At 39.1% G+C, this 20,503-nt stretch overlaps 1 protein-coding gene across 1 annotated transcript; it reads right to left on the minus strand.

The window, feature by feature from the left end:
• Positions 1-303: 303 nt before the first annotated feature.
• Positions 304-16,040, minus strand: bmp10 (bone morphogenetic protein 10). Its single transcript, XM_039768464.1, has 2 exons — positions 15,487-16,040; positions 304-4,359 (listed from the first exon to the last, which is right to left on the minus strand). Exons 1-2 carry the CDS (start codon positions 15,845-15,847, stop codon positions 3,359-3,361), a joined length of 1,362 nt encoding a protein of 453 aa, XP_039624398.1. The 5' UTR covers positions 15,848-16,040; the 3' UTR covers positions 304-3,358.
• Positions 16,041-20,503: the final 4,463 nt, after the last annotated feature.

The raw sequence follows: 20,503 nt of genomic DNA on the forward strand, positions 1-20,503 counted from the left end.
GTCAAAAGAAAAAAATGCTTATTCAGTAAATAAAACCCATTTGAATAAAACCCCTTTCATAAGTTCTGTGCAGCCTAGGAAGGCATAGTAACTGCGGGCAATGAGACTTGGTATCCTCAATGCAGCTTAAAACCATGTGGAAAATCTGCTCAGTGCATTGGGTCACTTATTATAGGCCTCATATTTCTGAGAATAATAATTCACTAGGTCATACTGTAGAAAATCAATTGGGACTTAATATCAAAATTTGAAAATATTTATACATAAATCTGGGAGAAGGTGTCAATAAAAATATGGTTTTGCATTATAGTGTAATTTGTAGAGGATTTAGAAAATTATTACTAGTCAGTAACCTGAGAACTTCAGTTGGAGTTTCTGTTTCAGTGTTATGGTTGGCTGGAAGAAATATTTAAGTAGATTGTCTAACTTGAAAGCTAGCCTCTTTCTTTATTTCTTTAATATGCTGGAGTTGATATGCCACATCTTTTTATCATATTACAAAGCTCTGCTTGTAAACTGAAGGGTTATAGTAGCCATCAGTTTAAGCAGAGAAATAAAAAGTCCAACCATAGAGGCCCTTCAATGTAATCAGATTAAGAATTACAAGTAAACAGAAGCTTCAGCCTGTGCTGATAGAAAACTGACAGGAAACATCAAAATCACGATGTGGTAACATTTGTTACACTGATAAAAATGTAAAAATAAAGGTGAAGGTTTGAAGATGTTTTTTCTCAGATTGATGTGAAGATATGGAAAAGCTGGGTTCAGAGCCTCCATTAATTAAGAGCAGCTAATGGTAGAGTTACTAATGACAGTACTCAAGGACGACGTTAGGCTGTAACTGACCAAAAATACTACAGTGCATCGGTGTGACTGTCAATATAATTACTGTATCTCCCACTGTCCAGGGCTCTTTGTATGGTGGGAGGTACAATCACACTGAAAATTAAATAAATATGAACAGCACAGAGAAAAGTCAGCATTCCCTCAGTCTAAATCTCATTTTAGTTGTTAACAATGCCTTCATTCTTGCATGCCTCTTTTTATTTATTGAATGACTGAAATGTACAAGTAGGGAGTGTTGAAAAGAGAGAAACAATTATTTTTAACAACATTCTGTAGTTAAAACCCCCATTAAGTGAATTTCCCCTTGGGATTAATAAAGTATCTATCTATCTATCTATCTATCTAAGGAAAAAATAATCTAGATACTGCAAAATCACTGCAGCTGAAGAAGAATAGCTGAAGAAATCTAGCCATATACTAACAGCTTTTACCAAACCAACAGAATTAATTCTAAATTTAATCCATAAGGGTTCAGCAAAAACAGCTATTAGCTGACTAAACACTATGAGCTCTTTGCTACACAAGCTCTCAGCTGCCCTCTCCATGTTGGCTTGATGCCCTTTTTCAGCGTCATCTTCCAATGTGTTACTCCTACTCACTTTCAAAGCTGAAAAATCAAACACCATAACAAAGTCAGTTAGACGTCAGATCCTACAAACCTATGAGGCAGCAGGAATGGTTCTTAGTATCAAAAACCCTCTTTGAGAAACTCAGATACTGTATTTGGCCTTTCCACTGATCTGTTTCACGTTTTATATCCAGAGCTAATACATGAACGTGTCCTGAGAAGGACTGGGACTGAGTCAGTGCTGGTTCCTGCCTTGTGTTTAGTGCTGCCAGAATGGTGTCTTATTCCAGCCTCCTAAATTCCTGAACTTGACAGGATAATGGATGGCAAGAGATGGAAGGGTAAATACCTTATAATCAATGCGTCTGTCTCATGTACCACCTTTCCTAGCTCTTATTGTCATATTCTACGTTTTATTCAAATGTTCAAATTTATTCATCTTTTTCTTTAAACAGTAGTGATCATTTGAAAGGAAACCTTGTTTATCATAATGTAGAAAAAGCTGTAGCAGCAAGCTAATCAATAAAATAAATTAATAAATATCCCAGCAATGAAGAGGACTGAAAGAATGTGCGTGAAAGCATCTTGGAAAAAATCCATTAAGTGTCTATAGAATGAGTGAGACAAGGGGTCAGGCTCTTTAAACATCGTCTTTGCTTATCACTTTCCCTTCTGATAAGGGAGATCTTTGCCATAAAAGTGGAAACGAGGTATAATGAAGCTGACCCAGGAGCTCGTCAGCACCATTAAACCCAAGAATTTGACAGCTCGGCAGCTGGGCGACAATAGATTGACGGGTCTAGTGTTTCTAAACCCCAACACCTTGTTATCACTCAGGACTTGGAGATGGTGTGGCATAGCCAGGGGCATGTGATGCACAAGAACAGCTTGTCAAGGGCAGTGACGCCTTATTTTGGCCTATACAGATAAGCGGACAGGGGACAGCCCTTTCTGCCTTTAGCATACTCTGCCATTTGCATTTTGAGTGTGGGACCTCTGGATTTTAAATCCTAAGAAGCTGCAGTCATTGCTGTCGTCTACTTCAGTGTTCTAATCTGCTTGCTAGGCTAGCCTGGAAATTCAGCAAGTAGAAGAAAATAGCCGCTGCTTAGATATACTGAAATGCAGCTATCGAAGCAGGGGTAGTACTTGAAATAATGTTGTCGGAGCTTTTACTTTTTCTTATTACACACAGGTTGCTATCTTTTAGTGGGCTAACTTCAGAGTTCAGTTAGTGCCGTCACAAAACCAAGACTTCATAGTTACACCACTTGGCTTCTTCATATGTACTTCATAGATGCACCACTTTTATTGTCCAGGCAATTATTTAACTGAAAATAAGTCCATTAACAAAAATAAAATCACCAGAAATCCTGGCTAATTTAAAGTGAACTATTTGAGTTATCTTCTTGGCAGTTCTTAAGTGCACAATTCCTGCCTTGAATTGCCCAAAATGTTGGTGCAGTTGTGTTGCCTGAAGAAACCTTTGGGTGTCATTCCATTTTTTCCGATTCAGCTCTTTGAATTACATAGATACCATTCTTGAGTCCAAATCGTGCAGCGTTCTGCCCATCAAAACCTATGTCACAGTCTTTTTGAGACAGCTGGTCATACGTTTGCATAATTTCAAGAATAATAAAGCTTTTTCCGTGGTTTTTCAACAGTTGCCATGTGGACCATTTTCAACCAGAAAATTCAGCTAGCATGCTGATTTGACAATGTAACTAAATGTGGCTCTCCCTTTTTGATATCTTGAACAATGAACCATTAAAGACTGAATGATGCACAACCTATTCACAAATTATATCATATTCATACTGTACACACAATTTTTAAATAATCTTATTTTTAAATATGAAGTACAAAATGTACACATTTACAGACAGAATAATTAAATAGATTTTCCACATCATCTAAAGGTGAACTCACTCTGTGTTCCAGTCCCTATCTGCAGCCACACTCAGCCACAATCATATCGTCGTACTTATATTTGTAAGTGACAATGCCACCATTATCCAGGTATAGGATCGACATTGGATTCAGTTTGGTGGGAACACAACAGGCTCTGGCAACTCGTAGCGGATTGCTTATGTGTAACAAAGTTTGTACTGTAGCGTGATTTGTGTGCGGGATGTGTCCTGCAAATGGGTAGCTGCAGATGCCTTTGCACTCATATGCCTCATAGCCTGGAGGTGCAATGATCCATGAATCCCAGCCAATGTCCTTGAAGTCTACATAAAGAGGAATCTTCTTGCAGAAGTTACCTTTGGCATTTCTCCGTATCCTGGAGGAAGAGTCATATATCAGGTTAGACCCCATGTGCAGCAAAGAGCTGTCATTTGGTCCCTCATTTTGGCCATTATCCAGGTCATTGAGATCAAAAGTGATGTCTCCAAACTCTAGCAACTTGTCCTGTTCCACCATGTCGTCCGTAGCCTTTTTCTCTCCTCGTTTATCTTTGCTCTGATCATCTGAAAAAACAATCAGCAGTGGATCATGTTTGGCATCTGGATTGATGTCAATGTCCAGGTTCCCTCTACGGAATTCTTCCTCCAGCATATCAACACTCTCGATGTGTACCTCTAGCCGGTGCGTGGTATAATCAGACTTGCGCCATCGGTGTACGGCATTGGTCAGATCAAAGGCCTCCCAACCGCTGTCTGTACTGTAGACCTGCCGTGAGGCTAGTTCTGTCAACTGGGTATGTCCCCCGCCTTTTTCCTCCCCCCTCTCTTCTGCCACCATGTCAATCTCACTGCTGTTATCCATCACCTCATAAATTGTCACTTTTCTGTCCACACCCTCATACATGCGCCGGTCTCGCTCCACCAATGTGTAGAGACGCAGCTCTGCCATGGTGATCTTCTCATGATGTGGAATGGATAAGTTGAAGAGGAGTGAATGTTTGCGTATTCCATCAGCATCCATGCGGTGCAAAGACATATCTGAAAAAGAAATGAAAAATATAAATAGATGCCCTGTTTAGAAAACAGAGACATGGTCAGGTTTGTTAAGAATTGCTGCAGACCCCATATGTGTATTAGTTAGCCCTGCTACCATTGTTTATGGGCTAGAGTGGTAATCTGTTTTCCTAGATTTTTTTTTTTCTGTGAGAGACAGGATTGTAGCAATCAGTCCAGGCTTCTATGGTTTTGACCTCCTGTCAAGCACAGCTAAGCCAGCTGAGAGACATTATCCATCCAGTTTGTCCAGAGTCTCTGCACATGATCTGGAAGCAGTTGTCTATTGCAAGGGCTACCTAATTATTTCATAAACCTTTGTGTGTATAGTGTTTGTTTTGTTTTTTTCATGATAATGAGAAAATAATTCGGACAATATGAAAGTTCTTAGCAACGTCCTACAGACAATCAACAACAAACTAGGCAAAGGAATATCAAAGGCAAAAGTTTTAGAATGATTTATTTATTTACTTTTGCCTGTCCTAATTATAATAAATGTATGTCCTAATTACTTTACAACATGGCTGCATTGTAGCTTTGCCTTACTAAAAAGTATGGCTACATAGCCATAACAGGATTTTTTAGATTTAAGTTCCTAAATGGTTGTCATTTATGGCACTAATATGGTTAAACATAAGTATTTTTTATTATAGTTGCCACCTACATGAAACATCTCATGATCTCTGTGGCATCAGTAGTATTTTAATTTAATGTGACATTCTCAATTACACTCACCCTAATTTAGGGTCATAGGCAACCAGAGTCTACCCCTATGCCAGAAACTTACTCTGGGTAGGACAGCAGCATATTCATATTCAGGGATGCACCCTCATGGAACAAATTTTGAATAACCAGATACATACACAGTTCGAATGTGTAAACTCCATCCAGGCAGAGACTAGCTGTGTTATTGTGTTACCATGCCAAGTAGTACACTGTGTGCACAATTATTAGGCAAGTGAGTATTTTGACCATATCATCATTTTTAATGCGTATATTCCAACTCCAAGCTGTATTAACTTGAATGCTTATTGGATTTAAGCACGTCAGGTGATGTGTATTTGTGTAATGAGGGAGGGTGTGGCCTAAGGAGATCAACACCCTATATCAAGGTGTGCAGAATTATTAGGCAGCTAGTTTTCCTCAGGCAAAATGGGCCAAAAAAGAGATTTAACTGACTCTGAAAAGTCAAAAATTGTAAAAGTCTTTCAGAGGGATGCAGCACTTTTGGAATTGCTAAGATATTGGTGTGTGATCACAGAACCATCAAACATTTTGTTGCAAATAGTCAACAGGGTCGCAAGAAACGTGTTGAGAACAAAAGACGCAAATTAGCTGCCAAAGATTTGAGAAGAATCAAACGTGAAGCTACCAGGAACCCATTATCCTCCAGTACTTTCATATTCCAGAGCTGCAACCTACCTGGAGTGCCCAGAAGTACAAGGTGTTCAGTGCTCAAAGACATGGCCAAGGTAAGGAGGGCTGAAACCCAACCACCACTGAACAAGAAACATAAGTTGAAACGTCAAAACTGGGCCAAGAAATATCTGAAGACAGATTTTTTCAAAGGTTTTATGGACCGATGAGATGAGAGTGACTCTTGATGGACCAGATGGATGGACCTGTGGATCAGTAATGGGCACAGAGCTCCACTCCAACGTGGAGGTGGGGTACTGGTATGAGCTGGTATTTTTAAAGATGAGCTAGTTGGACCTTTTGCATTGAAGATGAACTCAAAATCAACTCCCAAACCTACTGCCAGTTTTTCGAAGACACTTTCTTCAAACAGTGATACAGGAAAAAGACCATGATTTTTATGCAGGCCAATGCTCCATCACTTGCATCGAAGTTCTCCACTGCGTAGCCAGCCAGTAAAGGCCTTAAAGATGAAGGAATAATGACATGGCCCCTTCCTCATCTGACCTAAACCCTATCGAGAACTTGTGGGCACTTCTTAAACGCTAGATTTACGGGGGAGAAAAACAATACACCTCTCTGAAGAGTGTCTGGGAGGCTGTAGTCACTGCTCCACAAAAAGCTGATCGTCAACAGATCAAGAAACTGACAGACTCCATGAATGGAAAGGCTTATGACTGTTATTGGAAAGAAGGGTGGCTATATTGGTCATTGATTGATTGATTTATTTTTTTAAATGTCAGAGATGTTTATTTGTAAATTTTGAGGTGTTTGTTTTATTATTCTCACTATAACAGATGAAAATAAACAAGTGAGATGGGAAAATTTTCATTTTTCCTTTAGTTGCATAATAAATCTGCACACTAATAGTTGCCTAATAATTGTGCACATATGTATTCCCCTGATGATGTTCACACTCACATTTCCGTTGTGAAACATTCAGGTTTCAGGTTTATTAACATTTTGGATTGACTGATAGCACTGTGTTTGTTCCATATTAAAATTAATCCTCAAAAATACAACTTGCCTAATAATTGTGCACACAGTGTATTTTTATTACAAAAAGAGTAGAGGCAAACAAAAAACTGTTTATCAGCCCTATAAGGTCATGTTACTACACCAACGCAACATCCTGACTTGTCTGTGCTTACAGTCCCAAGTTTTCTTACTTCTCAAACTATAAATTCTCTGCCCTATTATGACCTTTCTGCTGTCTTCCAGCTGGTGTGCTTCTGGAAGGAGGCTTTATAGTATTAATAGTCTCTCTAGGATTTAATTTTAGGTATTTCCATGCTTGAGGTGATTTTTTTTTCCTGTAAACTCCTCAGGCAATAAGTTTACCTCTGGGTTTTCTGAATGTAAAGAACCTATCTGGTTTGCTCCATGCCCGTATGGTGCCTATTCTCTCTTTCTAAGACAGTGCTGTCATCTTTAGTTTTAGGTTAGAAATGGTACTTTAATCTACAGAATGCAGATATGTAGTTCACTCCACATTAAACTCACTGGAATAATGAGAGTACGCAATGGTATAATCTTCTTATATAATACGCTACCGTGGCTGTCCGTTTGTTTTCCAGGATTTTAAATCACCTGGAACTCACAAACCGTATGACCTATTGACCTGAAATTTGGTACACATATACTATGTGACGTCTGCTATCTGGTTTCTGGGTGATGATTGACCTACAAGGTTATTTCTCTTTGTATTTTTATTTTATTGAAGAATTAATTCTCTGCAGCGACCAGCAGGGCGGCCCATATGTACGGGCGCCGTTCTCACCCCTACCACCTTCGTCGTCACTTCCCCTACCTCTTCATATCTTAAATCATTCTTGAGGCAGATTGAAGACTTAAGTGCCAGCTTAAGTGAAAAATAAAAGAAAATGTAATTGCAACACAAACACAGACTTAATCAGTTTTAACATGAAAAGATGCAGACGAAAGAAGAGAAGAAGTTGGCCGCTTGGGTAGAGAAAAGAAGAGCTGCTCAGGAAGCAGCAAGCGCATCAACCTCTGAGCAAACAAATGGTAAACGTACAGAGAAAGAGGATGAAAACTAGGAATGCTCAAGTAAAGTGTATTCACTGGGCGTTATCATGCAGTGCGCTGTTACTGGTCACCCAATAATTTCAATTTGTGTAGACCATAACCGTTTCAATAAATGAGACATTTCCTTGCTGTAGCAGTGTTTCATCTTGCTTTACACTTCATTTAGAGCTTAGTTGCCCTGTAGTATCACGGGAAGTTTACTGTACATCATGGTACCTAAGCTAAACTGTGACAAAATTTTTAATGAATAGACTTATTGCTGTCACTTCATTTGTTCACTTTGGTTATACTTGGAATCACCTGTGGTCCAAAAGTCTTATTCACATGTGATAAGAAAATAAAGGAGCTGCAAGAATAAAATATTTCCTAGAAAAGAGAAACAGGAGTTTAATTTTAATCAGTTGTTACAGCCACTCCACTGCCCATGATACCTACTTAAACAAAATTTATTAGGGCAGCATAATATTTAACAATGTTTCTTCACACTTCACAGAGTCCAGAGTTCTGCATTCTGGCAGAACTGGTTAATTGTGATTGTTCAGCACAAAAGTGATTTGTTTAGTACTTTATTTGCCTTTTTTTCATTGTTAAATGAAATTTGGTGCCCATTCAAGCACTGCTGAATGGATTTTGACTTTTAGCTCTTGAGTTATTACTGCAATATTCTTTGTTCAAGGTTCTGTACTTCATTACAGAACGGGAGCAAACCAGATAATTGTTATTTTGTGTTTAAGTGAACACTGTCTCATCCCAGAGGGGTGTATGTATTCATTTAATAGGAAGCTTGGAGTATCCACATCAAGCCATGAACACCATAGACTCTAGCCTGTCAGTTTGTAAAATTAAGCTCCTGTCAGCAGGTCATTAAAATGTGCACAGTTCTCCATCAGAGAAATGGACTTGTCACTTGTAAGAATACATAAAGTACAGTTAATATTTCTTCAAGTGTAATCTTGATAGTATAGCGACTTTTAGGAAGAAATGTATGCTCTAAACATCTAGAGCTACAAGTTCTCCTTTAACATCCATCCATCCTTTATCCAACCCGCTATTTCCTAACTACAGGGTCACAGGGGTCTGCTGGAGTCAATCCCAGCCAACACAGGGTGCAAGGCAGGAAACAAACCCCGGGCAGGGTGCCAGCCCACCTCAGAGCACACACCCACACACCAAACACACACTAGGGACAATTTAGGATCGCCAATGCACCTAACTTGCACGTCTTCGGACTGTGGGAGGAAACCTACGGAGACACGGGGAGAACATGCAAACTCCACGCAGGGAGGACCCGAGAAGCAATCTCGAGTCTTCTAACTGCGAGGCAGCAGCGCTACCACTGTGCCACCGTGCCACCTCCTTTAACATTTTTTATGAATAATATAAGGAGTACTTTCTGTTTGACAGCAGTCTTTCTTGCACTTTCACTTTAATGAAAGTGTGTCTTCTGCATTCATCCATCCATCCATTTGCTAACCCGCTGAATCCGAACACAGGGTCACAGGGGTCTGCTGGAGCCAATCCCAGCCAACACAGGGCACAAGGTAGGAACCAATCCTGGGCAGGGTGCCAAACCACCACAGGACACACACAAACACACCAAGCACACACCAGGGCCAAGTTAGAATCGCCAATCCACCTAACCTGCATGTCTTTGGAATGTGGGAGGAAACCCACGCAGACACAGGGAGAACATGCAAACTCGACGCAGGGAGGACTCGGGAAGCGAACCCGGGTCTCCTAACTGCGAGGCAGCAGCGCCACCACTGCGCCACCATACTTTCCCTTCTGCATTCAGCCTCCCTTTTTTTAAATCGGGTTAATTGAGTTCAGGGTCATAGAAGCCAGCAGAACTGAGCACAAAGCAGGAATCCACACCCCAAGACAAAGTGCCAGTCCATGTATTCTCAGTGTAAAGAATTATCTAGTCAGTTAACAACAGTGCCATCACAATTTCATGTTTACTGTAGCTAGGTGTATAGGAGGTTACTGTTTAATGTCTGTCCACCATGGTTTATGTATGGACTATTAGCCTATTCATGCAGCTTATCTGAATATTTTACAATTTGCCTCTCAATCCACTCAGCGTAAGACAGATGTTTAGATTGCCAGTCATATCTTCTCACATTTCATCTTTCTATAAAGTGTGACAATCTTAATTTCAATCAGAATGATTGGCAGTGTATGCTTAATGAATGACAGTATAGTTATGGCAGATATAAACAAAGACAGCAAAAGGCTCTCCTCCTCACCATTGCGCAAGTGCACATTGAAGGTCCATGTGGACAGACACAGAATCTCCATTCAGCTCATCAAAGGACACACTCATGCATTCTCTCATTCCAAGATTCAGTTTGATCACTTTTTACACGGGATCTCTTCACTGTTCATTAATAGCTTTCAGGAATAACCGCACATGTGGAATGTACATGTTGGCATCACTTTTAGACATTCACATTGATGAATTCAGGACCCCCAATAGTGTGTAGCTGCAGAGAGAGCCCTGAATCAGTATTCTGAATTTAAGCAAACTGGCTGTGACAAGATTTACCATTTTCACTGGCCTCAGTGCGTGCCGGCCTTTGAAACTGATAGTTCCACCTTGCTGATTGCACTTCAGACAGCCAGTGGCCTAAAGCCACTTCCTTCCAAATTTTCATTGATGCAGAAAAATGCCAACAATAACAAAAGTTTAACTAAAGCAAACAGGAAGTGGCTAAGGTCATAAACTTTGGCCAGTGAAAAAGTTTCAAAGTCAAATTTACACCCACTGTACTTTACTGGGCTGACCAGTATGGCAAAGTTTTTGATATTCAACGAGAAACAGATAAAATTAATCTCAATCAACTAAAAAACTTATCTGAGCAGGAAGCAAACCTTCCATCTCTATCCGGTCTATCCTGGACTTTTCTCTTTTCAAAGAGATTTTACTTTCTGCTAGTAGTATGTAGAGTGGTTCTTGGGGGTCTGGATATAACTCTGACATTTCTTGCATGCAGAAGAGGAATAAAGGAAGTTATAAGCATCAGAGTATGTCATGTTTAATCGCCTTGTGTATACTATAGCTTCCGTATATTTGAAGGTTATTTTTTGTGCTTCATGGTTGCCCTGAAAGTGTTCCAAAAAAAAATAATACGGATCTTGTTCAGAAAGCAAACGCCACTTGAGACGGCCTTCCCCTCGCCCAAACACTAACCTTAAGGTCAATAAAATAGGTTCCTGATGTTGAATCACTATTTTAGGGCTAAAATGATAACAGAAATGTGAAACCAACTTATATACCTAATCTTAATTATTGTGAAACAACCAAGTGCCATCCACTTTCTGAACAAGAGTCATTAATACATTAGCTGTAGGGTGCCATGTTGAAATTTCTGAGTGAAGAAACAGCTTTTACACCAAATCAGAAGAACGTGCTACAGATCTGCACCATAAATGGGCTAGAATTCCGGTCTCATTCAGTGTGTCTTGAAAATGCAAATAAAATGTTTAAGTCCTTTTTTTGGTATTTAGTAGTTACAGTGCTGGTCTGATTCCAGTGTCTGATGTTTTTTCTCCCCATCCTTCTTGTATTTCTTTGCATACTTTTGTTTTCTGTCACTTTCTAAAGATTGGCATGTTTGGTGGACTGGTGAATCAAATGTGTGTGAGTGTGGATTGATGTGTAATAGACTTGCGCCCCATCTATGGTGGGATCTTGCCCTGCTCCCGATTCTGTCATGACAGCCTCTAGCTCTTTGTGATCCTGGACTTCAATAAGCATGTTCAAAAAGTTAATGTATGTTGCTCCTAAAAATAAGAGAAAAGTTAAAGCAATGCTGCTCTCTTTGTTTAAGAACTGAAAAAAAATGAATGGTGCATCTGTATGAACAGGAATTGTTCATCTGGAAGGGTAAAGTATATTGCTACTGATTCTCTCAATCAGTTTCAGTTCTTATGTTAGCTAGACAGACTTAAGCCACTCCTTCAGATGATCGCATTAAGAAAGGCAGCACCTCCCTCCATTAGAACTCAAAATAAACAGGACGACAAATCACGCCGTCCATTGCTTGTGATTGACATAGGGGACGCTTAATCAAATATGCAAAGAATAATGAATTCAGTAATGGAATATGCACAGTTAAAAAATGTCCGGGCCTTATTGCATTCTTCCAGAAGAACAAGCATTTATAAATTGTATCTAAAATGTGCTTCCACAAGTGGTGGAGGGAGAACTAAAAGTGAGCTACAAAGGAATCCGTATTTTTCAAAAGGATTAGTTGAATAAGGACTTTGAAACACACAGGTGCTGGCTTACTGGCAAGGACATGGAGAACAATAAGAAGAAGCAAAAGTTTTATTTGCATGTGCTTATCAGCATGGAACATGTGCCACTCTCTGACGCCATGTTAGGAGTACTAACATTGGGAATTTAGATTAACGTCACAGTGGATTCAGGAAAAAAGAAAGAGGTGTGGTATCTTGTTAAAGCGCAGTAAATTTGCATAATCTTTTCAATGCAAAGTGTTTAAGTAATGTTAAGACCCAATTGAAAATGACCAGAACTGTTATAAAACAGGGATATTATTAGAGTGTAATCATAAAATCAAGATGAATATCACGAAACATAGAGTTTGAAAATTCACTAATAGGTGAATGTTAAATAAGCATGAAAAAGCAGGTTAGAGGTTTTCAGGACTCTAAAAATATCCAAACCTAGTTATGTCATATCTTCTACTGTTAAACCGTACTTCTAAAATTTTTATTATTATGCTGTCTTAAGGAATTGTTCTGTTCTGTATATTGTATTGTATTGACCCCCTACCTTTGACACCCACTGCACGCCCAACCTACCTGGAAAGGGGTCTCTCTTTGAACTGCCTTTCCCGAGGTTTCTTCCATTTTTCCCTACAAGGTTTTTATTGGGAGTTTTTCCTTGTCTTCTCAGAGAGTCAAGGCTGGGGGGCTGTCAAAAGGCAGGGCCTGTTAAAGCCCATTGCGGCACTTCCTGTGTGATTTTGGGCTATACAAAAATAAACTGTATTGTATTGTATTGTAAAATATGGATGTGGAGAACAATGGAAAGATGCAAGTCTTAATACCATAGTATGTCTGTAAATAAATATATATATATTTAGCCAGTGAAAAAGTTTCAAAGTCAAATTTACACCCACTATACTTTACTGGGCTGATCAGTATGGCAAAGTTTTTGATATTCAATGAGAAACAATAAAATTAATCTCAATCAACTAAAGAAACTTATCTGAGCAGGAAGCAAACCTTCCATCTCTATCCGGTCTATCCTGGACTTTTCTCTTTTCAAAGAGATTTTACTTTCTGCTAGTAGTATGTAGAGTGGTTCTTGGGGGTCTGGATATAACTCTGTCATTTCTTGCATGCAGAAGAGGAATAAAGGATGTTATAAGCATCAGAGTATGTCATGTTTTATCGCCTTGTGTATACTATAGCTTCCGTATATTTGAAGGTTATTTATTGTGCTTCATGGTTGCCCTGAAAGTGTTCCAAACAAAATAATACGGATCTTGTTCAGAAAGCAAACGCCACTTGAGATAAATAAATACTTAAATAAAGGGATGGACACATGGAGGCTGTACATGGTAAGTAAAAATGGAAAGATTTTCAAAACAGTGGCACAGACACATTATCAAAAGTAACATACTGTTCAGAGCAGTTTTGAGGGTGGATTTAAAGGATGTATTTGCTAAATGTGATAAAAGAAACTCATCCATTACGTGTAAATCAAGCAAAGAGCCATAGGAAGGAGAAAGTGAATCATGTGAATGCTTTATACTGGCCTCAGCTAAAAACACCAACAAAATTAAAGTTTTACAGGGCCAGGTGGTATAATTGAAAAGCAAGTGACAATACAGTCTTAGGTTCAAATGAGAGGCTTGAAATTTGAAATATGGGTAGCATATACTGATAATCAGTGATGCATTTATGTTTAGTCAGTTTGTTGAGTTTGTTCTTTCCAGTACATTCAAAAACTCAACAGTGTTGTTTCAGTGTCTGCATCTTCTGTACTGCTGGCATACAGACTTGTGCATGGCAACTAAACAGCACATAGGTCTGATAATAAACTATGGAAGGTTACTCTGTTTCAGGCTACACACGTTTCTTTTGTATATTAAGACATTTTCTCAAAGATTTCTGTCATTGATTCTAGATGACTTGTACTATTCACTTCATAACCGCTGTGTGACAGAATCAGACCAACTTACAACAAAATTTGCCTTTTCTTTGATGAAGTATCTTAAGAGATAGGTTAATCAAATAATGTCATGTTCATGATGAAAAATGTGTTGTTGCCAAAATGTTGTTTTAGCTCCCCAAAAAAGAAAATATATTTTGATGGTACCATCTACAGGCATCTTGCTTTATGAATAAAATATCTAAAATTGTAGGTGAAATGTGGAATTAATGTAGTGCCAGATGATGTGGCTAAGTGGTCCAGGAGTTTGACTATAATATACACTTTTCAGGTTGAAGTTATCATTAACAAGTCACCCAAGTGGCTAGTGTTCACATTGGAAACAGGGTGCTAGTGGTAACTTGTTACTTCCAAACAAAAGATGTGATATATGGTATAATAAACTATACATTGTTTGCTTTCTAGTCTGTCCAGCCTTAATTTCATGTAATATCTTTCAGCTTAAATTACACACATCATACATCTAAAGGCTCAAAAGCCAAAATACTGTAAATTGTAATCTGATCTAAAATGCAGCCAAATGTCACATTCATAGTTTAGAAAGGTTGGAGCCATAAGATAAAATGTGTAATAATATTGTCACTAGACAGGGTGGTGGCCAAAAATACATACTTGCGGCAAGTTCATGATGTACATGTGTTGGCTTATGGTATCATGTACTGGTGCTTGTGTGAAATAGTTAAAGAAGCAATTATGTGGGTTTGAAAGTACAAATGACATAAAGCACTGAACATAAAATAGAAAAATATTTGTGGCAAAATGCAAATTCTGAATCTTCCCTAAAACAAATGTGTTAGCGTCTGCTAAGCCAGCAAGATGCTAGAATTTGGTTTGATTTTGAGTATGTATCATCCATTTAAATGTCAGCTTTTATCTTGACAACACCATGCATTGTAACCAGTGTCACAAAGAAGTTGCCAAAGCAATTGACACAGAATGTAAAACAAACAGTTACACATATTTCAACTACTTTTAATAATGCTCTTCCTACCTCGCATACGCATGCCCACAACAAACATGATATTGGCTGGTACTATACTGAGCAAAGCTTGACCTTCTTGAACCCACTTAATATAATTTAGAGACATGTGGGTCCAGAGCCTAGACCTGAAGCATCAGGCACAACCCGGAATGTAAGGTTGTCCCATTGACAAGGTTCTTCATGCGTACATACCCACGTGGGGCCAAATATATAAAGTCACCATTTAACCAGACTTGCACATCTTTGGAATGTGGGATGAGTACCTTGAGAAAATTCCACATAGACACAGGGAAGCATGCTAACTCCATACAGCAGGTGACTGAGTTTGTGATTCAAACCCAAGTATGCTAAATCAGTTTACAAGTGCAAAGTGTGAGTTCAGTATTAGTGTAACATAAGAGATAGGGCAGCAGACAACTTGCTTAGCAAAGTCATCCCTCCGCTTTCCAACACCTACCCTCATTTTTGAAGCTCCTCACAATGTTGGCAGATGGCATTGAGGTCCGGTCATTAGCAAATTTATTATAGAGCTCCAGCATATACTCAGGAGGATCCACCTTACCCCCTTCAGGATGAGGAATGTCAGAAAGATTGAAAGTCTTCAAGAACTGGCTTCTTATAAGGCTTTGAAAGTCCAGACCACTGTCTTGCTCCATCAAGGGATCATTAAATAAAGGAAGGCCATCATCCCCCACTCCAGGATGGGGGTCATCAGGTGCCATGATTGGGCTGCATCTCCCAATGTGAATCAGCAGAGAGAGGGCCATACAGATACAAAGAAGAGTGGTGATCATCCTCCTGGCACAGTCCGCTGGCATTTGTCCTTACACTTGAGGCAAGCAGTGAGTGTGGTCACTCTGGCGAATGGAGGGCGACTGGTGATAGGCTTCCAGCAAGGGGCCGTTTTATAACTTCAAGAGAGAGAGAGAGCAGAGCTAGTGTCAACTGAGCCGACAGATTTAGAAGTGGCTTAGCGCTTGACGCGATGTGACATTGATGCCTCTCCCTTCAGTCTTGTAGCATCCCCAGCCTTATCTAGTGAATGGGAAGCTGTACACCAGATCCCCACGCCTTGGGGTGTGTGTGTGTGTGTGTGTGTGTGAGACTGCAAGTGAGACTGTTGTTATCTGTCTAATTCTCTTTCCCTTAATGAGTATTTTGTAAACATCCCTCTCATACAGAGCACAGTTCGCCAGATAGGACAGTTTAATCAGGGCTGGACCAGGAAGGCAAGTCTCTGCTCCATGTTTCTTTCCCTTTTTGCTTTCTTGTACGCTCTTTATAACTGTTTGGGTGCCTTTTAAATCAAGTAGAAGTGTTAATTGATCCAATCACAAAATGTCTTGTCATTAAACCAAATACAAACTTAAACTTGTCCAGATAACGTTTCTGCTATTTGTCACTTGAAGATGTTTGATTTGCAACAGCAGGAAGGCTCGCAAAGGGGAGAATCTAGTTTGGATGAAACAAAGGAGTCTGTAATGAAAACACAATGTGTCATAAACTGGACACTGGCACGGTCATCTGAAGGCTCTGAATCTGATAGACATGAAGTCTTCATAGACTTAAAATCCTTAAAACATTAAGTATGAGATTGACAGCCAAGTTACTTCACTGCCTTCTCTCCCTTAAAGAAAGTTGTTTGAAACCAGAAATCATCTAACTTGCTGTGCAACCTTCAGACCTTGTAATTTAACTTTTGGTGATTCCCAAATCATGCCTTTTATCCTTGTTGGACCTTGCACCTTTTCATTGATTCTTTGACTGACTTACTGTCTTGCATTTGATGCCTCCACCATTCTGAACCTTGTCTTGGACCTCTGATGACACCATCCTACACCAGAGGAAACACTGCGCACTTGATTCGGATGCTTACCTTTGATCACTTAACGTTCTGAAAGTGTATCCTGTATGCCTTGGTAGATGCTGATCCTTACTTTAAAACTTATTAGTCCTTAACTCTGATACTTTCTTTTCGTAAGGCTGTGAATTGCTGTCTTACACGGTGTGAATGTAATGTTTTTAGCTGTTTTTGATTATGTGGCCCTCTTTGTGACTTTGAGATTTGCCTTTGACCACCTCTGTGACTTTGAGCTATCTACTACTCCAGGGTAACTCTGAGACTTGTATTTGATCATTTACTGTGTGAAAGCTGCTCTGTTTTAATAATTACCTGAACTAATTTAGTGCCTAACAGATAACTCCTAACTACCTCCTTGGCCTCTGAATGACCATGAGACTTTCTGAAAGTGTGGACTGTTGGAGGAAATTTCACATATAAATTTAAAACTAGTATGTTTCTCTTATTCTATGTTAATTAATGTTGACTTATGTTTATTTTTTCTTGTGTCTTCTATTTTTCTATTCATTTTGCAAAGCACTTTGAGCTACATTTTTTTTGTATGAATATGTGCTATATAAATAAATGTTGATTGATTGATATGTAATAATAAGAATATGAGGGCAGTCCCAGTTAACATACAGCTCACAGCTTCAGGCACTTGTTTCGATGTCAAGTCTGGCCACTATGTTAGAGTATGCATACTCATCTTGTTGTTATATATTTTTTTAAGGTGAAATATCAATTCTAGACTGGCCATGCCCATTACAAGTAAGTGTAGATTTGATAGTGACCATGTTTTATGATAGACTAGACTGTTTTCACCTGCTTCCCCTCTTCTTGAGAACCAGAAATAAGTAATGCATGGACTGAAGAGTAACACATAACTGCTGAAATTGTCACAGTTACACCTCTCTGCCTAGATGGTCAGAGTCTTTGCAATTCAGTCAGTCATTATCCAACCCGCTGTATCCTAACACAGGGTCACAGGGGTCTGCTAGAGCCAATCTCAGCCGGCACAGGGCACAAGGCAGGAACAGACCCCAGGCAGGGCGCCAGCCCACCACAGGGCACACACTAGGGACAATTTAGAATTGCCAATGCACCTAACCTGCATGTTTTTGGACTGTGGGAGGAAACCCACACAGACACGGGAAGAACATGCAAACTCCACGCAGGGAGGACCCGGGAAGTGAACTCAGGTCTCCTTACTGCAAGGCAGCAGCGCTGCCCACTGTGCCACCGTACCATCTTTACAATTCATTGATCTTTTATTACAAAGCAGAAGCAGTCTAATAACTCATTATCAGAGATATGTTGCCTGTCAAGACTACACTGCTTGCATTTTTAATGTGTGGCTACTTTTCTTGTGTTGTTTGTCTGAATCAGAAGGCATTGCGTTGTTGAAATGCAGTTGTTTATCTCTAATTGTTCTACTTGTTTTTAAAGGTCCTCTTTTTTTCTTTAATTTGTAATGATTAATTATTGTTCCTACTTTTTGCATTTCATATGTGAAGTTCTGGAGGGCAAAGCCCCCAAACCACAAAAATGTGCTTCTATTAGGGCTGCCTTAATTGAGGACTCTTTGATCTTCATTCTGGGGTCTTACCACTTTTGCTTGATATATTAATTACAGAGTAAAGTAAAAAATTTTACTATTGAGACATTTATCGTTAAAGATTTGTCTTTTGATATGTGAATTTTCTCCTTTTTGGAGGAGTTTACTTTGTGATTCAGTGTCTGGGTTTGATTTTTGGAAACATTTTTTGGTTCCTTGTAGGTTGATTTAAAATACGCAAATTTGCTTTTCCATTGTTTCTTTTCTTGAATAGGTAAAGCCCTATTCTGATTTATATATTGACTGATAATTTCTATCCTGTTTTGTGTAATTAATAGTTGAATTAAAGTGCTTTCAGTTAAAACTTTAAAGACTGTGTCAAAGTTTCAAGGGGTTCAACATCTCTTACTTTCTCCTTCCTTTTGTTATATCATGCCAGTCTAAATCTAAAGAACTAAGTTGTGATAATAAGGCAGGTAAAGCTAATCAAATGAATAAGCATTTGTCCTGGTTTTGATCATTTTTGTTTGAGAGCATTAATGTTATTATCACTTTATTAAGAAAATATAGGGAAGCAAACTGAGCACCTAGTATTAATGCAGTTTGCCAGCAAACAATATACAAAGGCATTAGCTGAGGCATTACATTTGTGCTATAAATATAAAAAATAACTCTAGTTACACAGGTACCATTTTTACCTCCTGTTAAGAAAATGAATGTCTATAAGAAATAACTTAATGAGATTAGCATTTGGATTTGTTATGTCTAAAAAAGACTTGCTTGTAGATTCAGGAGACTCCCCTGTGACTAGGGTGCAATCACTTACATTTCTTGGCATAACTATTACTCACAGTCTGAACTGGGATGAAAACAAACTGCTTTTATTAAATAAATTCAGCATTGGATGTTTTTTCTATGTCACCTTAAAAGGAATAACTTTTCCCAAGTAGTGCTGGTGCTTTTTTATGTTGAAATGTTGAACAAACAAAGTGCTATATTTAGGTGAAAAAATATCATTAAACTATGCAGTCATCAAGCAAGAATCAGGGAACCTGCATATTGTAGTTGAACTATAACAATGTGGAAGAAAAGAACAGGCTAGTGCATGGAAGAACAAAGCAAATCCAAAACCAAGTGCAGACTAAATTGCCATGGTCCAAAATGAAAGATGTGAAAATCAAAGCTAAATACAAGAATGGCTTGAGAAACTCAAAAATAAAGGGTTGAATGAGAGTTGGAGCCATTTTGAATAAGAAAACCAATGAGTTGATTCAATCATTAGGGTATTGCAGAGTAATTGCTGTGAACATAAGGATTATGATGTCCATCCATCCATTATCCAAACCACCATATCCTAACTACAGGGTCACGGGGGTCTGCTGGAGCCAATCCCAGCCAACACAGGGCGCAAGACAGGAAACAAACCCTGGGCAGGGCACCACACACACCCACACACGCACACACACACCAAGCACTAGGGACAATTTAGGATCGCCAATGCATCTAACCTGCATGTCTTTGGACTGTGGGAGGAAACCCATACAGACACGGGGAGAACATGCAAACTCCACGCAGGGAGGACCTCGGTCTCCTAACTGCAAGGCAGCAGTGCTACTCGCTGCGCCACCGTGCCGCCCGGAGTATGATGTGTGGAGTCAAATTCAGGTCAGCATTGAATTAAACAAGTGTAAAATGTAAATATAAGTCATGTTTAAGAAATGAAAATTTGAAGTACAGTATATAGCACCTTTCACAGAGGTTATTATTCCTTAACATCATATTCTAAAATCCACCTAATCCAATTTGTTGTGGGGGGGGTGTATTTCTATTTTGGCGATATCGGTAAGAATCAAACCTAGGCATGACCCCAGTCTATCATATAGATATCAATATTACAAATCACATTACAAAATTTAGTCCAGAAAAAGAAAAACATAGGACTAATACATTTCAATTTTTTTTTTAAACCCGCCTAATCACAAGCTCAAGGCAAGAACAATACCTGGACAGGGTGTGAGTCCATTGCAGGCCGGCCGGCCAGTCAGCCTAACCTGCATGTCTTTGAGCTCTGGGAGG

This window comes from Polypterus senegalus, chromosome 11 (assembly GCF_016835505.1).
Source record: "Polypterus senegalus isolate Bchr_013 chromosome 11, ASM1683550v1, whole genome shotgun sequence".
In the NCBI taxonomy this organism is placed as follows: domain Eukaryota; kingdom Metazoa; phylum Chordata; class Cladistia; order Polypteriformes; family Polypteridae; genus Polypterus; species Polypterus senegalus.